The sequence below is a fragment of the Desmodus rotundus genome, chromosome 8, assembly GCF_022682495.2.
Source record: "Desmodus rotundus isolate HL8 chromosome 8, HLdesRot8A.1, whole genome shotgun sequence".
In the NCBI taxonomy this organism is placed as follows: Eukaryota; Metazoa; Chordata; class Mammalia; order Chiroptera; family Phyllostomidae; genus Desmodus; species Desmodus rotundus.
Window position 1 is genome coordinate 134,458,465 of NC_071394.1, and position 14,863 is coordinate 134,473,327.

General features: G+C 58.5%; 1 protein-coding gene across 7 annotated transcripts in view; it reads right to left on the reverse strand.

Annotated features, from left to right (window-relative positions):
- Window positions 1–449: 449 nt before the first annotated feature.
- Window positions 450–14,863, reverse strand: part of CHL1 (cell adhesion molecule L1 like) — a 104,784-nt gene continuing 90,370 nt past the window's right edge. For 6 of the 7 annotated variants that reach the window (XM_053929886.2, XM_053929889.2, XM_053929884.2 and 3 more), the window contains 10 exons: window positions 13,991–14,061; window positions 11,778–12,000; window positions 10,745–10,860; window positions 10,226–10,430; window positions 9,909–10,031; window positions 9,124–9,303; window positions 7,203–7,367; window positions 6,479–6,610; window positions 4,106–4,178; window positions 450–2,955 (listed from right to left, as the gene is read on the reverse strand). In XM_053929886.2, the coding sequence (XP_053785861.1) occupies window positions 2,739–2,955; window positions 4,106–4,178; window positions 6,479–6,610; window positions 7,203–7,367; window positions 9,124–9,303; window positions 9,909–10,031; window positions 10,226–10,430; window positions 10,745–10,860; window positions 11,778–12,000; window positions 13,991–14,061 (1,505 nt within the window). In that variant the 3' untranslated portion in view covers window positions 450–2,738. The remainder of the gene's footprint in view (window positions 2,956–4,105; window positions 4,179–6,478; window positions 6,611–7,202; window positions 7,368–9,123; window positions 9,304–9,908; window positions 10,032–10,225; window positions 10,431–10,744; window positions 10,861–11,777; window positions 12,001–13,990; window positions 14,062–14,863) is intronic. The other variant, XM_053929890.2, reaches the window with a different exon arrangement.

Sequence of the window (14,863 nt, forward strand, 5' to 3'; positions counted from 1 at the left end):
TGTAAACACAGTTAGGGTTTCCGCTGGCAATCACGTCGTTCATGCTTCGAAAAGGAACCAGCCGGCATTTCTCATCATCGGTCTCTTTAGCTCATCTCTTCCGTGAATACAAAATAGGACAAAATATTATTTGGGACTTCCAGCACAACTGAATTGTTTTACACCTTTTATAAACGTGGGTACATCGAAAATATCTGATGCCTTTGCGCGGATAGAATAAATCCACCGAATGCACGTTTTCTTACAGACGCGTGCAAAGCCCAGGAAGAGCCTGTGCAGCGAAGACCCTGCTTGGTTCTCTCCTCATTAGTCGGTTTGGGTGCCAATCACCTGCTCGCTGAACAGGAGATTTGCTTTATTTCCTGCAGATTCGTTTCTCTACAAAAATATACTTATGTGCTCACAGGAAAAACCGCGGTGGTGTGGGGGGGTGACTTTTTGATACAGCATTGGGGGACCGGTTTGTTTATGAAGTTGAAAGGCATCTTAGCTTTTATTTTCAATTTTTCTCCATAAAAAACACCCTGTGACGAAGATAAGGTAACTGTAATCATCGCTAGCACTTCATAGTGAGACCGTTCGAAGCGAAGGGGTCGGGCAACTTGCCGAAGGCCTGATGCTGCTCGGGAGTCAGCGCTGGAACCAGGAGGGAACCCGGACCTCCCACCCCGGGCGGCCCTCGGCGACTCCCGCCAGCCGCCCCGAGAGCACGCACACCGGGCTGCGTCCACACAGCCGCGGCGGCAGACCAGGGAGAGTCAGCCAGGGCCTGGCCCTTCTGCGCGGGGAGAAGCCCAACACTGAGACGGTGAGGGAGGGGGCCGAGGGCGGACGGGAGGCGGCAGTGTTCCCCACGTCCGAGAGCTTGGGGCGCTCAGGGTACACGAGCAGGGGCTCCTCGCCACCCAGACGGGGGGAGGAGCCCTGGGATGTGGGAAAGGGGAACATGTCGTCACTTGTGTTAAAATGTGCAGTGAATCTGCTCCGGGCGCCTTTTCGGAGACTGTTTCCAACTCACACGGTCCCCTGCAGGCCCCTTTTTGACCGATGACAAAGAGCAGGGGCTCAAACCTCTGCACGGCTACCCCGCCAAGGCCCGAGCGTGGCCTCCTCGACCGCTGACCACCAGAAATTCCTCCCGGGGAGCCGGCACCTGACGCTGCTGCCCCCAGAAAAGCCGCTCCTCAGAAAGCAGACGGGGGCAGAGTTCAGGGGCGCAGGGGTCTAACCTGACAGTCCGCGCAGGCTACTGCACTAATAACCGTTATATACACATCCCTAATTCCGGCCCACAGGGAGTCGAGCGGGCACAGAAGTCAAAGCCAAGGACTTGAGGAGCTGTGCCCACAACTGCAGTTCAAAACGGGAAGTCAAGTCTGCGAGCGAACTCCACGCCGACATCACTCGGGGTCTCGTGGCACGGTGACAGCGGGTTTGCACAAACTGAGACGTTGACACGAGTTTTAAGGACACGCGTCCAGGGTCCTCCACGTTATTTCTAAACGGCTTTCGTGCGCAGTTCCAGGAGGACGGCAGCCGCGTGCCAGGAACCGCGTCCCCTGAATGCGCACTGACGTGGCCCGGGGAGCAGGAGGAAAACGGCCCCAGGGGGGTTCGGAACGTGAGGGAGGCAGACACACGCACAGGAGCCTAACTGTAAACAGTGTCTTCTGGGGGGCCGGGCAGGCGCACACTCAGCAACAAAACTCATTTTGAAAGTTATGGAAACAGCCCACCCATGTGTACGTGGCATCTGAGTTTGAGACTCAGATGGGAAAAGTGGTGTAAGAACGGAATGCAAGCCTTTCAGACAAAATCTTCCGTCTGGGGCCTCGCGTTTCTGGTTGCAGCTCCGGAAAGAAGCCAAGGGGCACCTTCCTGCTGACCCTCCTGGACAGACGGACGGGCCCGTTCACGCTGCCTCTTGCCGCAGCATGAAACCACCTCTACTCGAAACCGTGTGGGCAGTCACATAATATGTACAATGTGTCCACACAGCAGGTGTGCGGACACCCACGCAGACGGGAAAAGGAAGCGGCGCCCGTGAGACGCAGAGATGCCTGAAGCCAGGGAGGGCCCGGGCGGCAGGGAGAACTCGGCCTGCGCCATGTCCGGTGACCCAGCGGCGGCCTCCTTCGCAGCCGAATTTAGTCCGAGAGCAGGACAAACCAGGTGAGTGCAGACGCCACCACTGACGGAGGAAGCAACTCACCTTGAAAGCCAAACAGCCAGACGTCCGTTTAAAGTGGCCGCCTCTGGGCAAAGGGTTAGAGCTCAATAAATAGCGGCTGTTTACCTAAGACCTCTAGTAAAACTTAAATAATAGCTTCTGTACACAGTCAACAACAGATTTTAACAAGACATTCATATTCCTCTTTACACTTAAATAACCTGCCTGCTCACTGTCTGCCCTCCTGTAACAAAGTCACTCAGCAGCCCTCAGAGACCCCGTGCAGCAGCCCGGCTCTGTGGACGCAGGGAACACGCCGCGGACCTCTGGACTCGGGCGTGGTGCATCTGAACTCAGGTTTGCTTCCTCTGCGCCCGCAGCACCTGGAAAGGGAGATGAGGGAACAGGGGCCTACGGTGCTGGAGCTTCACTTTCCAAGGCGACGCCGCTCTCCCCCACGTGGTGGCCGGACGCTGCAGTCCCCACGGGCTCTCTGGCGACATGTCTCTGTCCCCAGCGCACGCTCCATGCCCGGGAGGCCGAGGGACAGGCACTCCCACTGGGCGCGTCACGCCCGCAGCGGGAACGTGGCCGCAGAGCTGCCGTTGCTCTCTGCAGAGCCCTTCTCCCTGGAGCCTGCGTAGGCGCCGATGAATGACCCGTCCTCGCTGAACAGGCCGTGGTCCCCGTCCCCGTACTGCACCAAGCTGTCCGCACTCTCTGTGGCCTGCGTGTCCCGGTGGAGGGACCGGAGACTCCCTCTGAGAGGCTTCTCGTCACTGTCGCTAGAAAACAGGAGACTCGTTCAGCGGAATGTCCCGAGTCCAGCAGCAGTGCCAACGAGCCTCTAAGCGTTCAGGGCATGCAGCCGACATCGAAGGCGGGGGAGCAAGCCCTGACGGACACTTACACACACACACACACACCCCCCGCTCGGAAGGCGTGACCCATCCACGTCCCTCTGAGTGACCGAGCACCTGTTACCCGTGCTCACAGCGCCCCTGCGGCCCCTACAGTGGGGAGCTCTGCGGGCCGGCGGAGGATCGCCCACAGTGCCGGACTGACCCCTCTCCTTGGCCTCCCCAACACCTAACCCTTCCCCAGTCACTCTGCTGTTCCTGTTCTTCAACCAAATTCTGTTCCTTGTAACCGAAGAAGTTCTTTTAGTACAGTAATGAACTCCGGTTTGTTGAGTAAAAAGAACGGCCGGCATTTCAGACCGTAAGCACTGCAGGCAGCCCATGCGGACGGTCTGGGCTCTACTCAGAAGCAACTCTGAGTGAGAGAGACACTTGTGACCTGGTGTGGCGTCTAAACCCCCCACCGCGGCTTCTTTTAGGTGCTGACACCCAGCACACCGTGGAGTGGCATACCAAATCAGACGATGCCATAAAATTGGAAAAAGGGGGAATTTGGAAAAATGTAACGAGCACGAGACCAGCACTTGGTGACACGTGGTGGCCCGAAAGGCTGCAGTGTGGACGCCTGGCCGAGGGCACTGGCCCCTCCCGGTGCTCGGGACTCGCCCTCACCAAGAAGCGCGTGCAGAGGTGACGTGTCCTGTGCGAGCGGTCGGGGCCCACGCTCGGTTCCCTGCGGTGCCATCTGTGGCCGCCCTCCGGCCAGTTGCTGCAGTGACCACTATCGCCAGGGCCAGGCCAGCTGGACACACAGCGGCAGGAGTGTGACTCGGGCCACCCTGCTGGGGACCGTCACTGGCCCCAGAACGGGATACTGCGGTGGCTCGGGCTGGGTGGCAGTGGCGAGGAGCCACTCCCAGGGCTGGGACTCGACCCCTGGGACAATCGTCTCCTGGGGCTGGGGGGACCCTCCCGGGCAGCACGCAGGGTAGGGGGAGAGTGTGAGGAAGATGCTGACCCATCTAAGGGCGAGTGGGGGCCAGGGCGGCGACGTCGCCTGGTGACACGTGTTTACCTGTAGTCACCGAAGGTCTCGTCCTTTCCCGACTGAACTTCCGGGTCCGGGTGCAGGTCCTCCTTTTCTTTCACTGGGAGAAAGAGAGGAGGAGTAACGCACCGGACTTACAGACAGGGCAGCCGCGCCAGGCCTCTGTCAGGACAGCAGACCTCACGCCCCGGCGCAACAACCCCGGGATCCCTGTAGGCCAGTCTGCCCCCCGCCAGTTACCCCTCACGGGAAAGAAGGGTTCCCGGGCTCTCCCTCTTCGGGATCGAGTTCCAGGACATCGCAAACCCTCGCACATGGAGCGTCTCCCCTACGGGCTGCGGCTGTGCACCACAGTCGGGCTGAGCAGCTGCCAGCAAGCGCACACGCCGCTCTCCTGACCTCTTTGGAGACGCCGCGGGCCGCACCCGCACTGCGTCACCGCACTGAGGAGCGCAGAGGTGCGCAGCCGTGGACAGTGGCGTCTGCGGTGGGTTTTCCTGGACAGCAGTATGGAGAGGGCCTAGCCTGTCCCACTAGGAAACTGCGGACAGAGGGGCTTCCTCCCTGTTCACGCCCTGCAGAGGCCGGGCCCCTTGGCCACCCCAAGGTGTGGGTGTGGACCTCCGTCTCCCCCGCGGGCACCGCGGGAAGAGGCTCCTGTAGAACTTGGAGAGGGCCGCGCCTCACAGCGAGGGGGCGAGCCCCCAAAGGGAGCTCCAGGTAGGTCTCTGTGAGGCTTCCAATTAACTGCCCGGAACACTCGCCAGTCCTTGAAAATCTACGCACAGTAACTCAGTCTTCGTAGGGAGAAGGTGTGATGTGTCATTGCCTACATTCCCCATGTAATTTTACAAAAATTTAGAAGTTAAGCTCATTTGTTAGTTTGATACACATGATGCGTTGCCAATGAACACCCGCAGGAGGAATCGCAGCCTGTGGGCTCCCGCAAGTTGGACGGGGAGCGGTGGGCGGAGCCTCTCCCCTGCGCGGAGCATTGCAGACACTCAGAACGAACGACGGCGACAAAAGCACAGGACGCACATCTGAACAAGACACAACCCATGGGACACGGAATGAAGTCGAAGTCCAAGCCGCCGCACAGGAGCCGGGCGGTCTGTGTGCACCCCGCACCACGCATTCGGGGCGGCGCCCCCTCCCCACACAGCAGCGCTGAGATACACGCCCCGCGATGCCTGGCCCTGAGCCTGCGCACGAGGGGCGGTGCGGTTGGGAGTCACGCCTGCAGAAAGTCCCGGGGTCCTGAACCTGGCGAGAGGCCTCCTTTCTTCGTAAGACACAAACACCTGTGCGGTCCTAGTGAGTCTGCTCGACGTCTCTGAGGTTCACAGACTCCAAGGAGAAGCTGGGAAGCGTTGAGACTCAGGAGAGCCCGTTGTTGGTGGGGGAAACTAGAAATGAGGAACCACAGGAGACAAGGCCCCCTCTGCTCAGGCGTCAGGGAGCGACTTCCCTCCCGCGATGCTGCACGTCTACTGGGCGGATATGAATGGGACCCAGACGTGCAGTCGAAGGAGTAACAGCGTCTCTGGGGAGAGCCTGCTACAGAATAACAATTAAACTGAAAACACCTTCATTTGTTCGTCTGTTGCGTTCGGTTTTATATCCCCCGCACGGTGAGATCACGCAGTTCTTGGCCTTTTCATCTGCCTGGTTTCACTCGGCGTGACGCTCTCTAGACTCACCCATGTTGGCTGAGTGGTATTCCCTGGAAATCCGGGGGGGCGTGGGGGTGTGAAAACTGGATGACCTTGTGGAGGGCAGGCCCCCTGCGATGCAGGCTGCCCCGGGGGTGCGTGCCCCAGGAACCCCCAGGGTCAGTGCACCAGCGGGCGGTGTTCGGCCTCAGCGAGTGTTTTTTGAAGACTCTCAAAGCCTTTGCCCATTTCATGATGGGTGAGATTCATGAGTGCACCTGCCCACACCTCAAGGAGAGTTCAGCAATTTTTGACCAAAAACCCTACTACCCCCACGCCCCACCCTCCCTAGTCACCCAATATTGCCCTAAGTGACATTTTTTTGCTTGTTTTCCTGGATGAAAAACGTCCTCAAAGGGAGATGTTTCACGGATGTGGAAGAGGTGAAACAAAAAATGGCAGGAGCACTAAACGGCGTCAAAATCAATGATTTTGATCAAAAACTGTGTTGAGCGGTGGGAAAAATGTCGCAGTAGGTGTATTGTATCAAACGGACGGAACTTTGAAGGTGACCAAAATTTAAATAAATGTGAATAAGTACACAATTTTTATAAGGAGATTCTGTTTTGGGGGCTCCCCCCCGTATGCGCCACTCTTTCTTCACGTACTCACCACCCACGGAAGGACCCCCGGGCTGTTCGCAGGGGGTGGCGCTGCCCCAGACCTAAAAGAGCTCGGACGTTACCTGAGTACTTCCCGCCTCGGTTCCTCTTCACGAAGCAGACGGTCAGCAGGACGAGCGTGAGGGCGGCGACGGCACACATCAGCCCGATGAACCAGCCTTGCGTGGCGATGTCCTCGTACAAGCCAGCGTACTCTGCCGCACAGAGAAGTCACACCCTGAGCACCAGTCACCGGCCTTGGGGAGAACTAAACAGCATTTCTAAACCCACACAAGAGCTCTGGTTCTCCTTCGAGTGACCCTAGAGGAAGGGGACCCGGAGGACAGGGAGAGGAGCCCCGACAAAGGCTCGTGCTTGGCTGAGAAAGGGCCTCTCCAGCCGCGCTGAGTCTGAGGACGGAAACCGGACAGGACAGGGCAGGCGTCCAAGTTCCACACACACAGCAGAAGCGCAGGCAGAAGCCGCCAGGTTACGGGAGGTCGCGGCGGCCGTTCTGTGCATCCTAGTGCATCTGGTTTTTCTGTCTAGCTTTTGTTACTGGCAGGCGTTAATATGCGGGAGATGTTTTTAGGCAACTATTGCGACAGAAGCAATAAAGGAAGTGGGACCTTGGCTTCATCTGGATGTTTGGAAACAGGAAGGGCCGAAACAAACCGAGGCTGCTCTTCTCTGGCTAACGCACTGTGTGCCGTTGCCTTTGACACGGGGAGTGGGGACAAGCACACCCTCTACACTCGGGACACAAGGGGACCGGCTCGGGCTGCCCCACGCGACCCCACTCCTCACCTCTCCCTCTCGCCTCAACCACATCTTCAAAAATGCTATTGTTGTCCACCCAGGTCTTAGTCAGGAGGCGCACCACGGGCTCGGCACCGGGCGCAGGGAGGGCCTCTAGCGGGTGACCCTTCTGAGTGACATTGACTCCTCCTGAGGTCTTCCCGGTCCCTGTGCCTGAGAGACGCACACAGTGAAAGCACAGAGGCTGTAATCACCGGAAAGCAAGGACGTCACGAGAGGCTACCGGAGCCGGGGGTGGCGACACATCCTCGGTCCATCCCCGAATGGTCAGGAGGTCAGTAAAGTCAACATTTTCTTTCCTAACTCGCTGGAAGTCAGTAAGTGCAGTGAACTTAACTCACGCCCTGTGCAGGTGACGTGCGGACGGAAGAACCGCCCGAGCGAGGGGTTCAGGGCCCAGCACAGACGTCAGAGCACGGGGCCCTGCCATCCTGTGTCATGCAGACTTGGACAAACCCAGCAGGGGACTGAGCATGGCCACCGAGGCTCACAATCGGCAGTGCGCGCCCACCGAACCGTGGGCCACTCTCCCAGCTCTCCCCCACGAGCACGGCTGGCCTGGGTCAGGGCTCGGTCCTGTGTCGAATGCGGGACATTCACAGGCCCCCGAGCTGCACCGAGTGCAGGGAAAGGACGGCACGGAGGTTGGGAAGGGTTCTGAGAAACGATACTTTCCAAAACACAAGGCCAAGCCGACATGTTCACAGAAAAAGTCCTAGTTGCAGATAAAAATATGGGTCACGTGTAATTAAAAGAGACATTTAAGGCATGACCTTGCAACAAAACACCTAAAAAACTTCCTTAGATACGTTGCTAAGAATCAACAGAATAAATGAAAACCAGGGAGTATTAACTTATGGAGATAGGATCTACTCCATGTGTCGAGAGCACTGGGGGTTACGAAACTGCTCTCAGTGGGATGTTGCGTTGCGTGTTAAGTTTTGGACTAGAAACCGGGTGCAGGGCTTCTGCTGGTGAAAGGGCCCGTTACCGACGGAAGTGCAAGGCCGACTGCGTTAGCTGAGCAAAGCCACGGAGACCGACCACCACGGGGCAAGAAGGCAATTAGGTCTGACTTTGGGCAGCCGAAACATTAATAGAATGTTACGTAGCACAAGCTGTTGAAACTAGAGCGAAGCAGGTGTTTCATTCAAACCGGTCCACGCCACACAGAAGAGAAGCTAACTAGCTCCCTCCATCTTTCCCCCCGCAGGCGGTGAACCTGGAAAGCAGAGTGTGGCAACCGAAAGGTAATCAGGGAGAACGCCTGCAGCCCCTTCCTGGGGAAAGGCCCCTCCCGCTTCCCGCTTCCTGACCACAAACGCCCTCCAGCCTGATCGGCCGAGAGCTCCCACGGGGCCCCTCTGTCCTCTGATGGGTTTTCCTGTCTCGCTCAACTCTCTCGTTTCTCTTCCCACATCCCCCTGATTCTAAGGAAAGTTTAGCAAGCCCACCACTAAACGCACTAGTTGGAGGAAAACATGGGGAGGACAGGGGTTCTGAGTTGGAGAAAAAACGCGATTAAATGGGAAAAGTTGGGCAGATGAAAGCAGACTTGTCCACCATTTCAGGTCAGGTGCTTGGCGCCAACCGCTGGGCAGGGAGACAAACTGATAGGCAAGTCAGTGTGGCGCCAGGCAAGAGGCCTCGCTTCCGTGTGGAGACATTTCCAGAAGGAAGACACCCTCCTCCGGGCCTCATGGATGACGCTATGGCCTCCTGCCCCCTAGTTCAGGGAAGCGAAATCGCAGTGGCCGCCGTGTCGTGTGCAAATCCGTAACTTCGCAAACAGGGAAGATGAATCCTGTGTCCAGCAGCTGGACAGAGGTCACGTCATCCCTAACGTGCACTGACCAGCTCGCACACCCCTATCATGGCGGCGGCCCCTGGCCCCACGCCCCCGACTCACCGCCATCCCCCAGCGTGGCGGTCTCCTCCGAGACGGCCCTGCCGCAGCCCCGGGCCGTGCACGCCCGCACGTACAGCTTGTACTTGGTGTTGGCGCTCAGGCCCGACAGGCGCCAGCTGGGCTTGGCCGGGGCGGTGACGTTGATGTCGTGCAGCTCCCCGATCTCCTCCGTGTCGTTTACTGAGAGACAGAGGACAGCGCCGTCCGGCTCAGACCCGGCCACTCAAGCCGCCCCGCCCGCGCCTGTGCCTGTGCCTGTGGTGTGCCAGGCCCCGCCACATCCGTAGCTACCAGCTCTCTGATTCCACGAGGCCGGGATGAGGGCCGTGCATGGGAAAACTGAGCCCAACTGGAAGAGACCCCTCGCCTAGATCTGGACCAGCCACTGGCCGAAGGCCTCTCAGGAATGCACACTGAACGTGGTCTCTGGCGCCCTCTGGGGGGCGGCTTTTACTAAAGCGGCGTGTGGCAAACCTGCCGGAAAAGGGCTGCACTGTGGATATCGACCCCGGCGGCCCGCCACCTCCAGTGTAGCTACTCCGCTGGGACTCCATAGTGAGCAGCAGCTACGGACCGCCTGAAGGACACGGACGTGGCCGTGTGCCGACAGAACTCTGTTCATACAGCAGGCAGTGGGCTGCGCCGCCCCCGGCCAGGGGTGCGGAGCCCAGGCTACTGGGAGGTGGCCCACCGGCAGCCTCGGCCCCTAGGCTCCCGCAGAGCAAGCCCACGCCCGACACGCATGCAAGGACACGCCAACGGGGGCCGCCCCAGCTCCCACGCACTCGTCTGATACTGCAGCAGAAAGCCAGCCAGGTTGCCGTTCAGCTTCTCGGGCAGCCCCCAGGCCACCATGGCCGCGTCTTTGTCAACCTTGACGACCTTCAGGAAAGCCGGCTGCTCGGGTACTGGAAAACACAAGACCGAGAACAGACGCTCCCAACTGGGGCCATTTCTGAAACAAACACCCGAAGCCTCCGTGGCTGTGCTTGTCACAGAGGCCGAGACGCTGACTCACAGGGCTACGCTCACACCGACGGCCTGTCCCACTCAGCCGCTCGGACCTCCCAAGCCGTCCCCGCTCCGCACGGCCCCCTCTCACCTCCCTCCGGCGTCTGGAACGTGTAGGGCTCACTCTCGGGCCCGGCGCCCTTGGAGTTGTAGGCCAGCACGGTGAGGCGGAACTCGCTGAAGGCCTCCAGCGAGGGCAGCATCCCGGAGCCCCTCTGCCCCGCGAACCGCAGCACACTCGCCTCCTTGGGGAGCAGCCGGCCATCCAGCAGGCTCCTCGTCTTCCACCAGGTGACCTGCAACAAGGACGGGAGCGTTTGCCGCGCTGGCCACGGCGGCAGAGGCTCTCTCGGCTCCTTCCGGGAGCAGTCCTCTTTTAAGTTTTTTAAAGCTTCCCTTGAGGAAGTGATTATTGGTCTTAGAGAAAGAAGAAGGGGGAGAGAGACACACACATCAATGTGAAAGAGAAACACTGACTGGTCACCCCCCATACACGCCGACCAGGGACTGAACCTGCAACCGGCCAACCCACGGGGCCCGGCCAGGGCCCAGAAGCAGTCCTCGCCCGCGCGGGGCGCCGTCACAGGGGGCGGGAAGCCGGGGCGGAGACCTGGTATCCTTTCAGCTGTCCGTGGACTCTGTCCTTGGGGACGGAGGACCAGGTGACTCTGACGAGCGTGCTGTTCACGACGTCCACCCCCTGGATCACCGGGGCCGCGTCGGGATCTGCAGAGCAAGAGAGGACGGTCAGCTATCGATGACCTCCGACCCTCTTCAGAGGCCGACCCGTCACATGGTCACGCAGAAGCACTGCTGTGGAGCCAGGTCCCCCCGAGGGGCGTCCCAGCCCAGGGGGTTTCTCGGAGAAGGGAGCCCACTCAGCCCTGTGGACTGAACCCCCACAGCAGGCCCAGCGACTCTCCGGGGGCCACTGCCTTCGGTGGCACGGGAACTTAACCAGCGCCGTGACCGAAATTACTTGGGACCGTTAGTAAACTAACAGCAACAGCGGTGAAGACGAGCTGATCCTAGAAGGGCCCAGCCGGCCCCGCCCACAGGACCCTCCTGACAAGCTGCCAAGTCCGGGTAGAAAAGTTCAGACAGCAGGTGAGTAAGGAGTGGGTCCTTTCCCATCCTCGACCTCCTTCTAGTCTCGGATGAAAGCGTCACTCTGGGGGTCCCGGGAGTCCGCGGAGAGCAGGGTCAGGCCCATCCGAAGGATCGTGCGGGTATTCAACGGTATGACCCCACCACCAGCACCTCAAAACTCTGTGTGCTCGCGTGTGCTCACGTGTGCTCTGCTCCAGCAGCACGGACGGGGGTGGGGGTGGGGCGCAGGCGTTAGGAGGGCTTCGACGGGGAGGGCAGACACCGCTGGAGCCCTCGGACATCGTGCTGCCTGCCAGCCGAGGGGAGGGCCAGGCCTTTGGCGTCAGCACAGAAACCGCTTTATCAGGAAGGCGGGAAGTGAAGCCCCGAACACCCTCCCTCCCCACTCCGCCTGCACGGACCCTCCAGAAGGAGGCCTGCACGGCCTTCCCCGCACGGCCCACGGCGCGCACCCGCTTCGCGCAAGAGGAGCTGGACACGGCGTGGAAGGGGACACGATCCACGTGAGGGCCACCGTCCCTAGCGTCACTTACAGTCCTCTCCGGAATAGAGGGTCACGGACTGCGGCTCGGGGCCGGCGCCCAGGCGGTTGACGGCTTGCACCTGGACGTCGTAGGGCGCGTAGACGGCCGGCGTCATCACCCGCAGGCTGTGCTCTCGGACCGTCTCTTCCTCCCACTCGACCGGTGCGCCCTGAGGCCGCCAGGCCACGCGGTACTCCAGGCCTGGGCCGTTCTGCTCCATGGGTTTCAGGGGCTGGAACGGGTGGGATATGGAGACACACTAGGTCAGGGCGGCGACGGCCCAGCCTGCACGGCACAGGAAGGCTGAACAGACACATCGCCTCGCTGGGGCAGTCCCCTCTTCACGCTGGAACAGGCTGAGCCTTCCTGCCATTCTGTTCATTAGACAGTCAGCCCCGCACCACGTCTCGTCCTCAGAACTGCAGCTCCGATGCCTGGAAGCCATCCTTGGGGTCAAGTCTCACTTTTCTTAAGAAAGAATCTACTAATAAATTCCACACAGGCTCAGCCTGCACCTCCCCTTTCTGCTCCCACACGTGGTCCCGGGGAGGAAGTGGCTGTGGGTCCCATGAGTGGGCTTTCCCTGGCCTTTCACCAGACCCTCTCCTCCCCCGACCCCAGCCTTCTGCACCTTCTGTCCAAGAGAAAAACAAATTAACCATCATTTTTAGAGAATATGCATGTTTCCACCTTAGTACGCAGAAGAGGTAGCTCCTATCAGGAATAAAATAACGTCCCAGCTCCCCGACTATTCTGTTACCGTTTAAGAACCTCCCCCCAAAACACGCTTTATTTTGCTGTACAGGAATATTTAGTGGTGGAATTTCTAGTACAGGAGGTCGGTTATTTCTGTTCTTGTCTTTAGCTGAGCGATACTTTAAGTCACCAATCATCGACGTAACGTAAGCCACCCTGCTCCCTTTGCAAACGTGGGAATGGGCATCTAAATGAGTCAGCTGTGCAAAGTGCGCTCAGGTGTGACTCAGTCCCGCACGGCAGGGCTCGCTTCCACAAGCAGTGACTGTCCGTCTACAGGCGTGACTCGGGAGTGTTACTACATGCACTCGGCTCCTGCGGGATTTGTGATTTCTCGACTCCATCCGATTTTACTTAAGTACTTACTGGAGGCACTGGTTGGAATTAAGTTGAAAACACAGTGTTATGCCAGCAAAAATAACTTCAAGTCCACATTTATTCCAGAGGGAACGCTCTTGTTAGCTAGCACACCCACAAAGAAAAACAAAACCCTGAGATGCCCCGCGGCCTGGGTCGCTCCCGCACTCATCGGGAAGTTTCACTGCCCCGGGACTCCGGTTCCGCGCCGCGCTCCGCGGCCGCGCTGTCCTGGGCCCGAGCCCAGCCCCTGCGCACAGGGATGTCACAGCCGGCACGTTTGCCAGACAGCTTTAGCTTACGCTGGCTGGAGCTCCCTGGCAGGCCATAAAAGGAACCGTGCCGTGTCGGAAACACGTTGAAGAAAGACCGGACTGGCCTGGCGGGCCCCCTTGGCACGTGCACCTGAGGAGACGGCAGGAACTCTCTGCGTGCTGTTTCGGACGAGGGCCGACAGAACCCACAGCAAACTCCCAAGGAGGCCCCGAACAGAGCCAGGGGGCCAGGGCCCCCCTTTCTTATTTAAAGAGAAAAGCCTATTTTTAATAACCTTTAACAGGGATACGGGGAACGTGTCCCAAGCCCAAAGACATCTGTGCCAGCGTCCAGCTGGTGTGGTAACGGGCAGACAGGCCATCCACCGGGGGTGGGCCCCGTCGTGGACCCAGGTGCTGGTGCTGCCCTGAGCAGGCCGGCCCCGGGGTCCGATGGAGTGCACAGAAGCGCGGGGGTGCTGGCGGTGGTGCTACTTGGGAGCCATTCCTCTGGTGTCTGTAATGTTTAACAGACCACACACCTGCCTGAAGCGCGAGGTCAAGGTTTCCAGTGCTGCTTGAACGGGAGAAAACTCACAACACCAGCTACGAAAGTGTTAGGGATCTGAAACCTTTGGCAACGGATCATAATCAAACCAATCTGCATCCCCTTTAACTTGCTACCACTGCAAAACCTGATCTCACAACACCGAAATCCCAATGACCTCAAACCACACAAAATGTATTTGTGAAGTGTGATAATGTAACGTGAAGATCCTAGCTCCTTTTGCTTAAAAATACTGTTCTGTCAGCATACTTGGCAAACAAACCTAAAAGAAGAGAAAGAATACACACCTCCCACTTTATAATCATCTCCTTGGGCTGCGAGGCTTGCACCCGAATGTTCTGTGGGTTCTTGTCTGGAGCTGGAAAACCGGAAGCAGGACGTTATTCCTCCCACCGGGCGGTCCACACGTGAACCGCCGGGTCGGCCCCCCTCGGAAAAACAGGCTTCAGCGACCTTGACACGGGTGTTACTTTCTATCGAGCTCAGTTCCTGCAAAGACCTAAGGCAGCATTTTTGAAATATAACTGACATGCAACATTGTGGGAGTTCAAGGTATACAGTGTAGCGATTTGACACAAGCACATACACAAACACGGCCATACGTTTTCCGTCACAGGTGCACGCTGCGAAAGGATTGCCGCCACACGACTGGGCTGCCCGTCCGTCACCTCGCATGGGGCAGCTTTAAGGTATTTTATTTTAAAGGGTGAAGTAGTGGTTCCTGAAGTCTCACGGACAGTAGATGGTTTACCTACACTATCTCGATTTTAAACCTCTTTAAATTTAGAACATGAATTTTAAAATCATAACCCTACTTTAAAAAAGATATGTTTTAATTTGAACCTGCTCTACTTTTTTCTTTTACAATCATCATTAGGAATTTACGTTGTGAACATCCGCCTCTCAGCCAATGAGATTAAACACCAGGCACTGACATCAACAGCCGGGAGCGCAGGCCGCGTGTCCTGGACCTACCGAGAGGGACCTATTTCATGAGAACGGGCTCAGCACGCAGGTCAGCGCCGCGTGCAACCGAGATTCGGATCACACAAGTATCTGGGTCAGGTAAGCCCTCCACTCGCTTTTTCTCAGCCGAAGGGGAGCGCCAGCTGGCGGATGTGTTCCTGCCGGGAAAACGGCCCATGTCCCGGCCACACCCA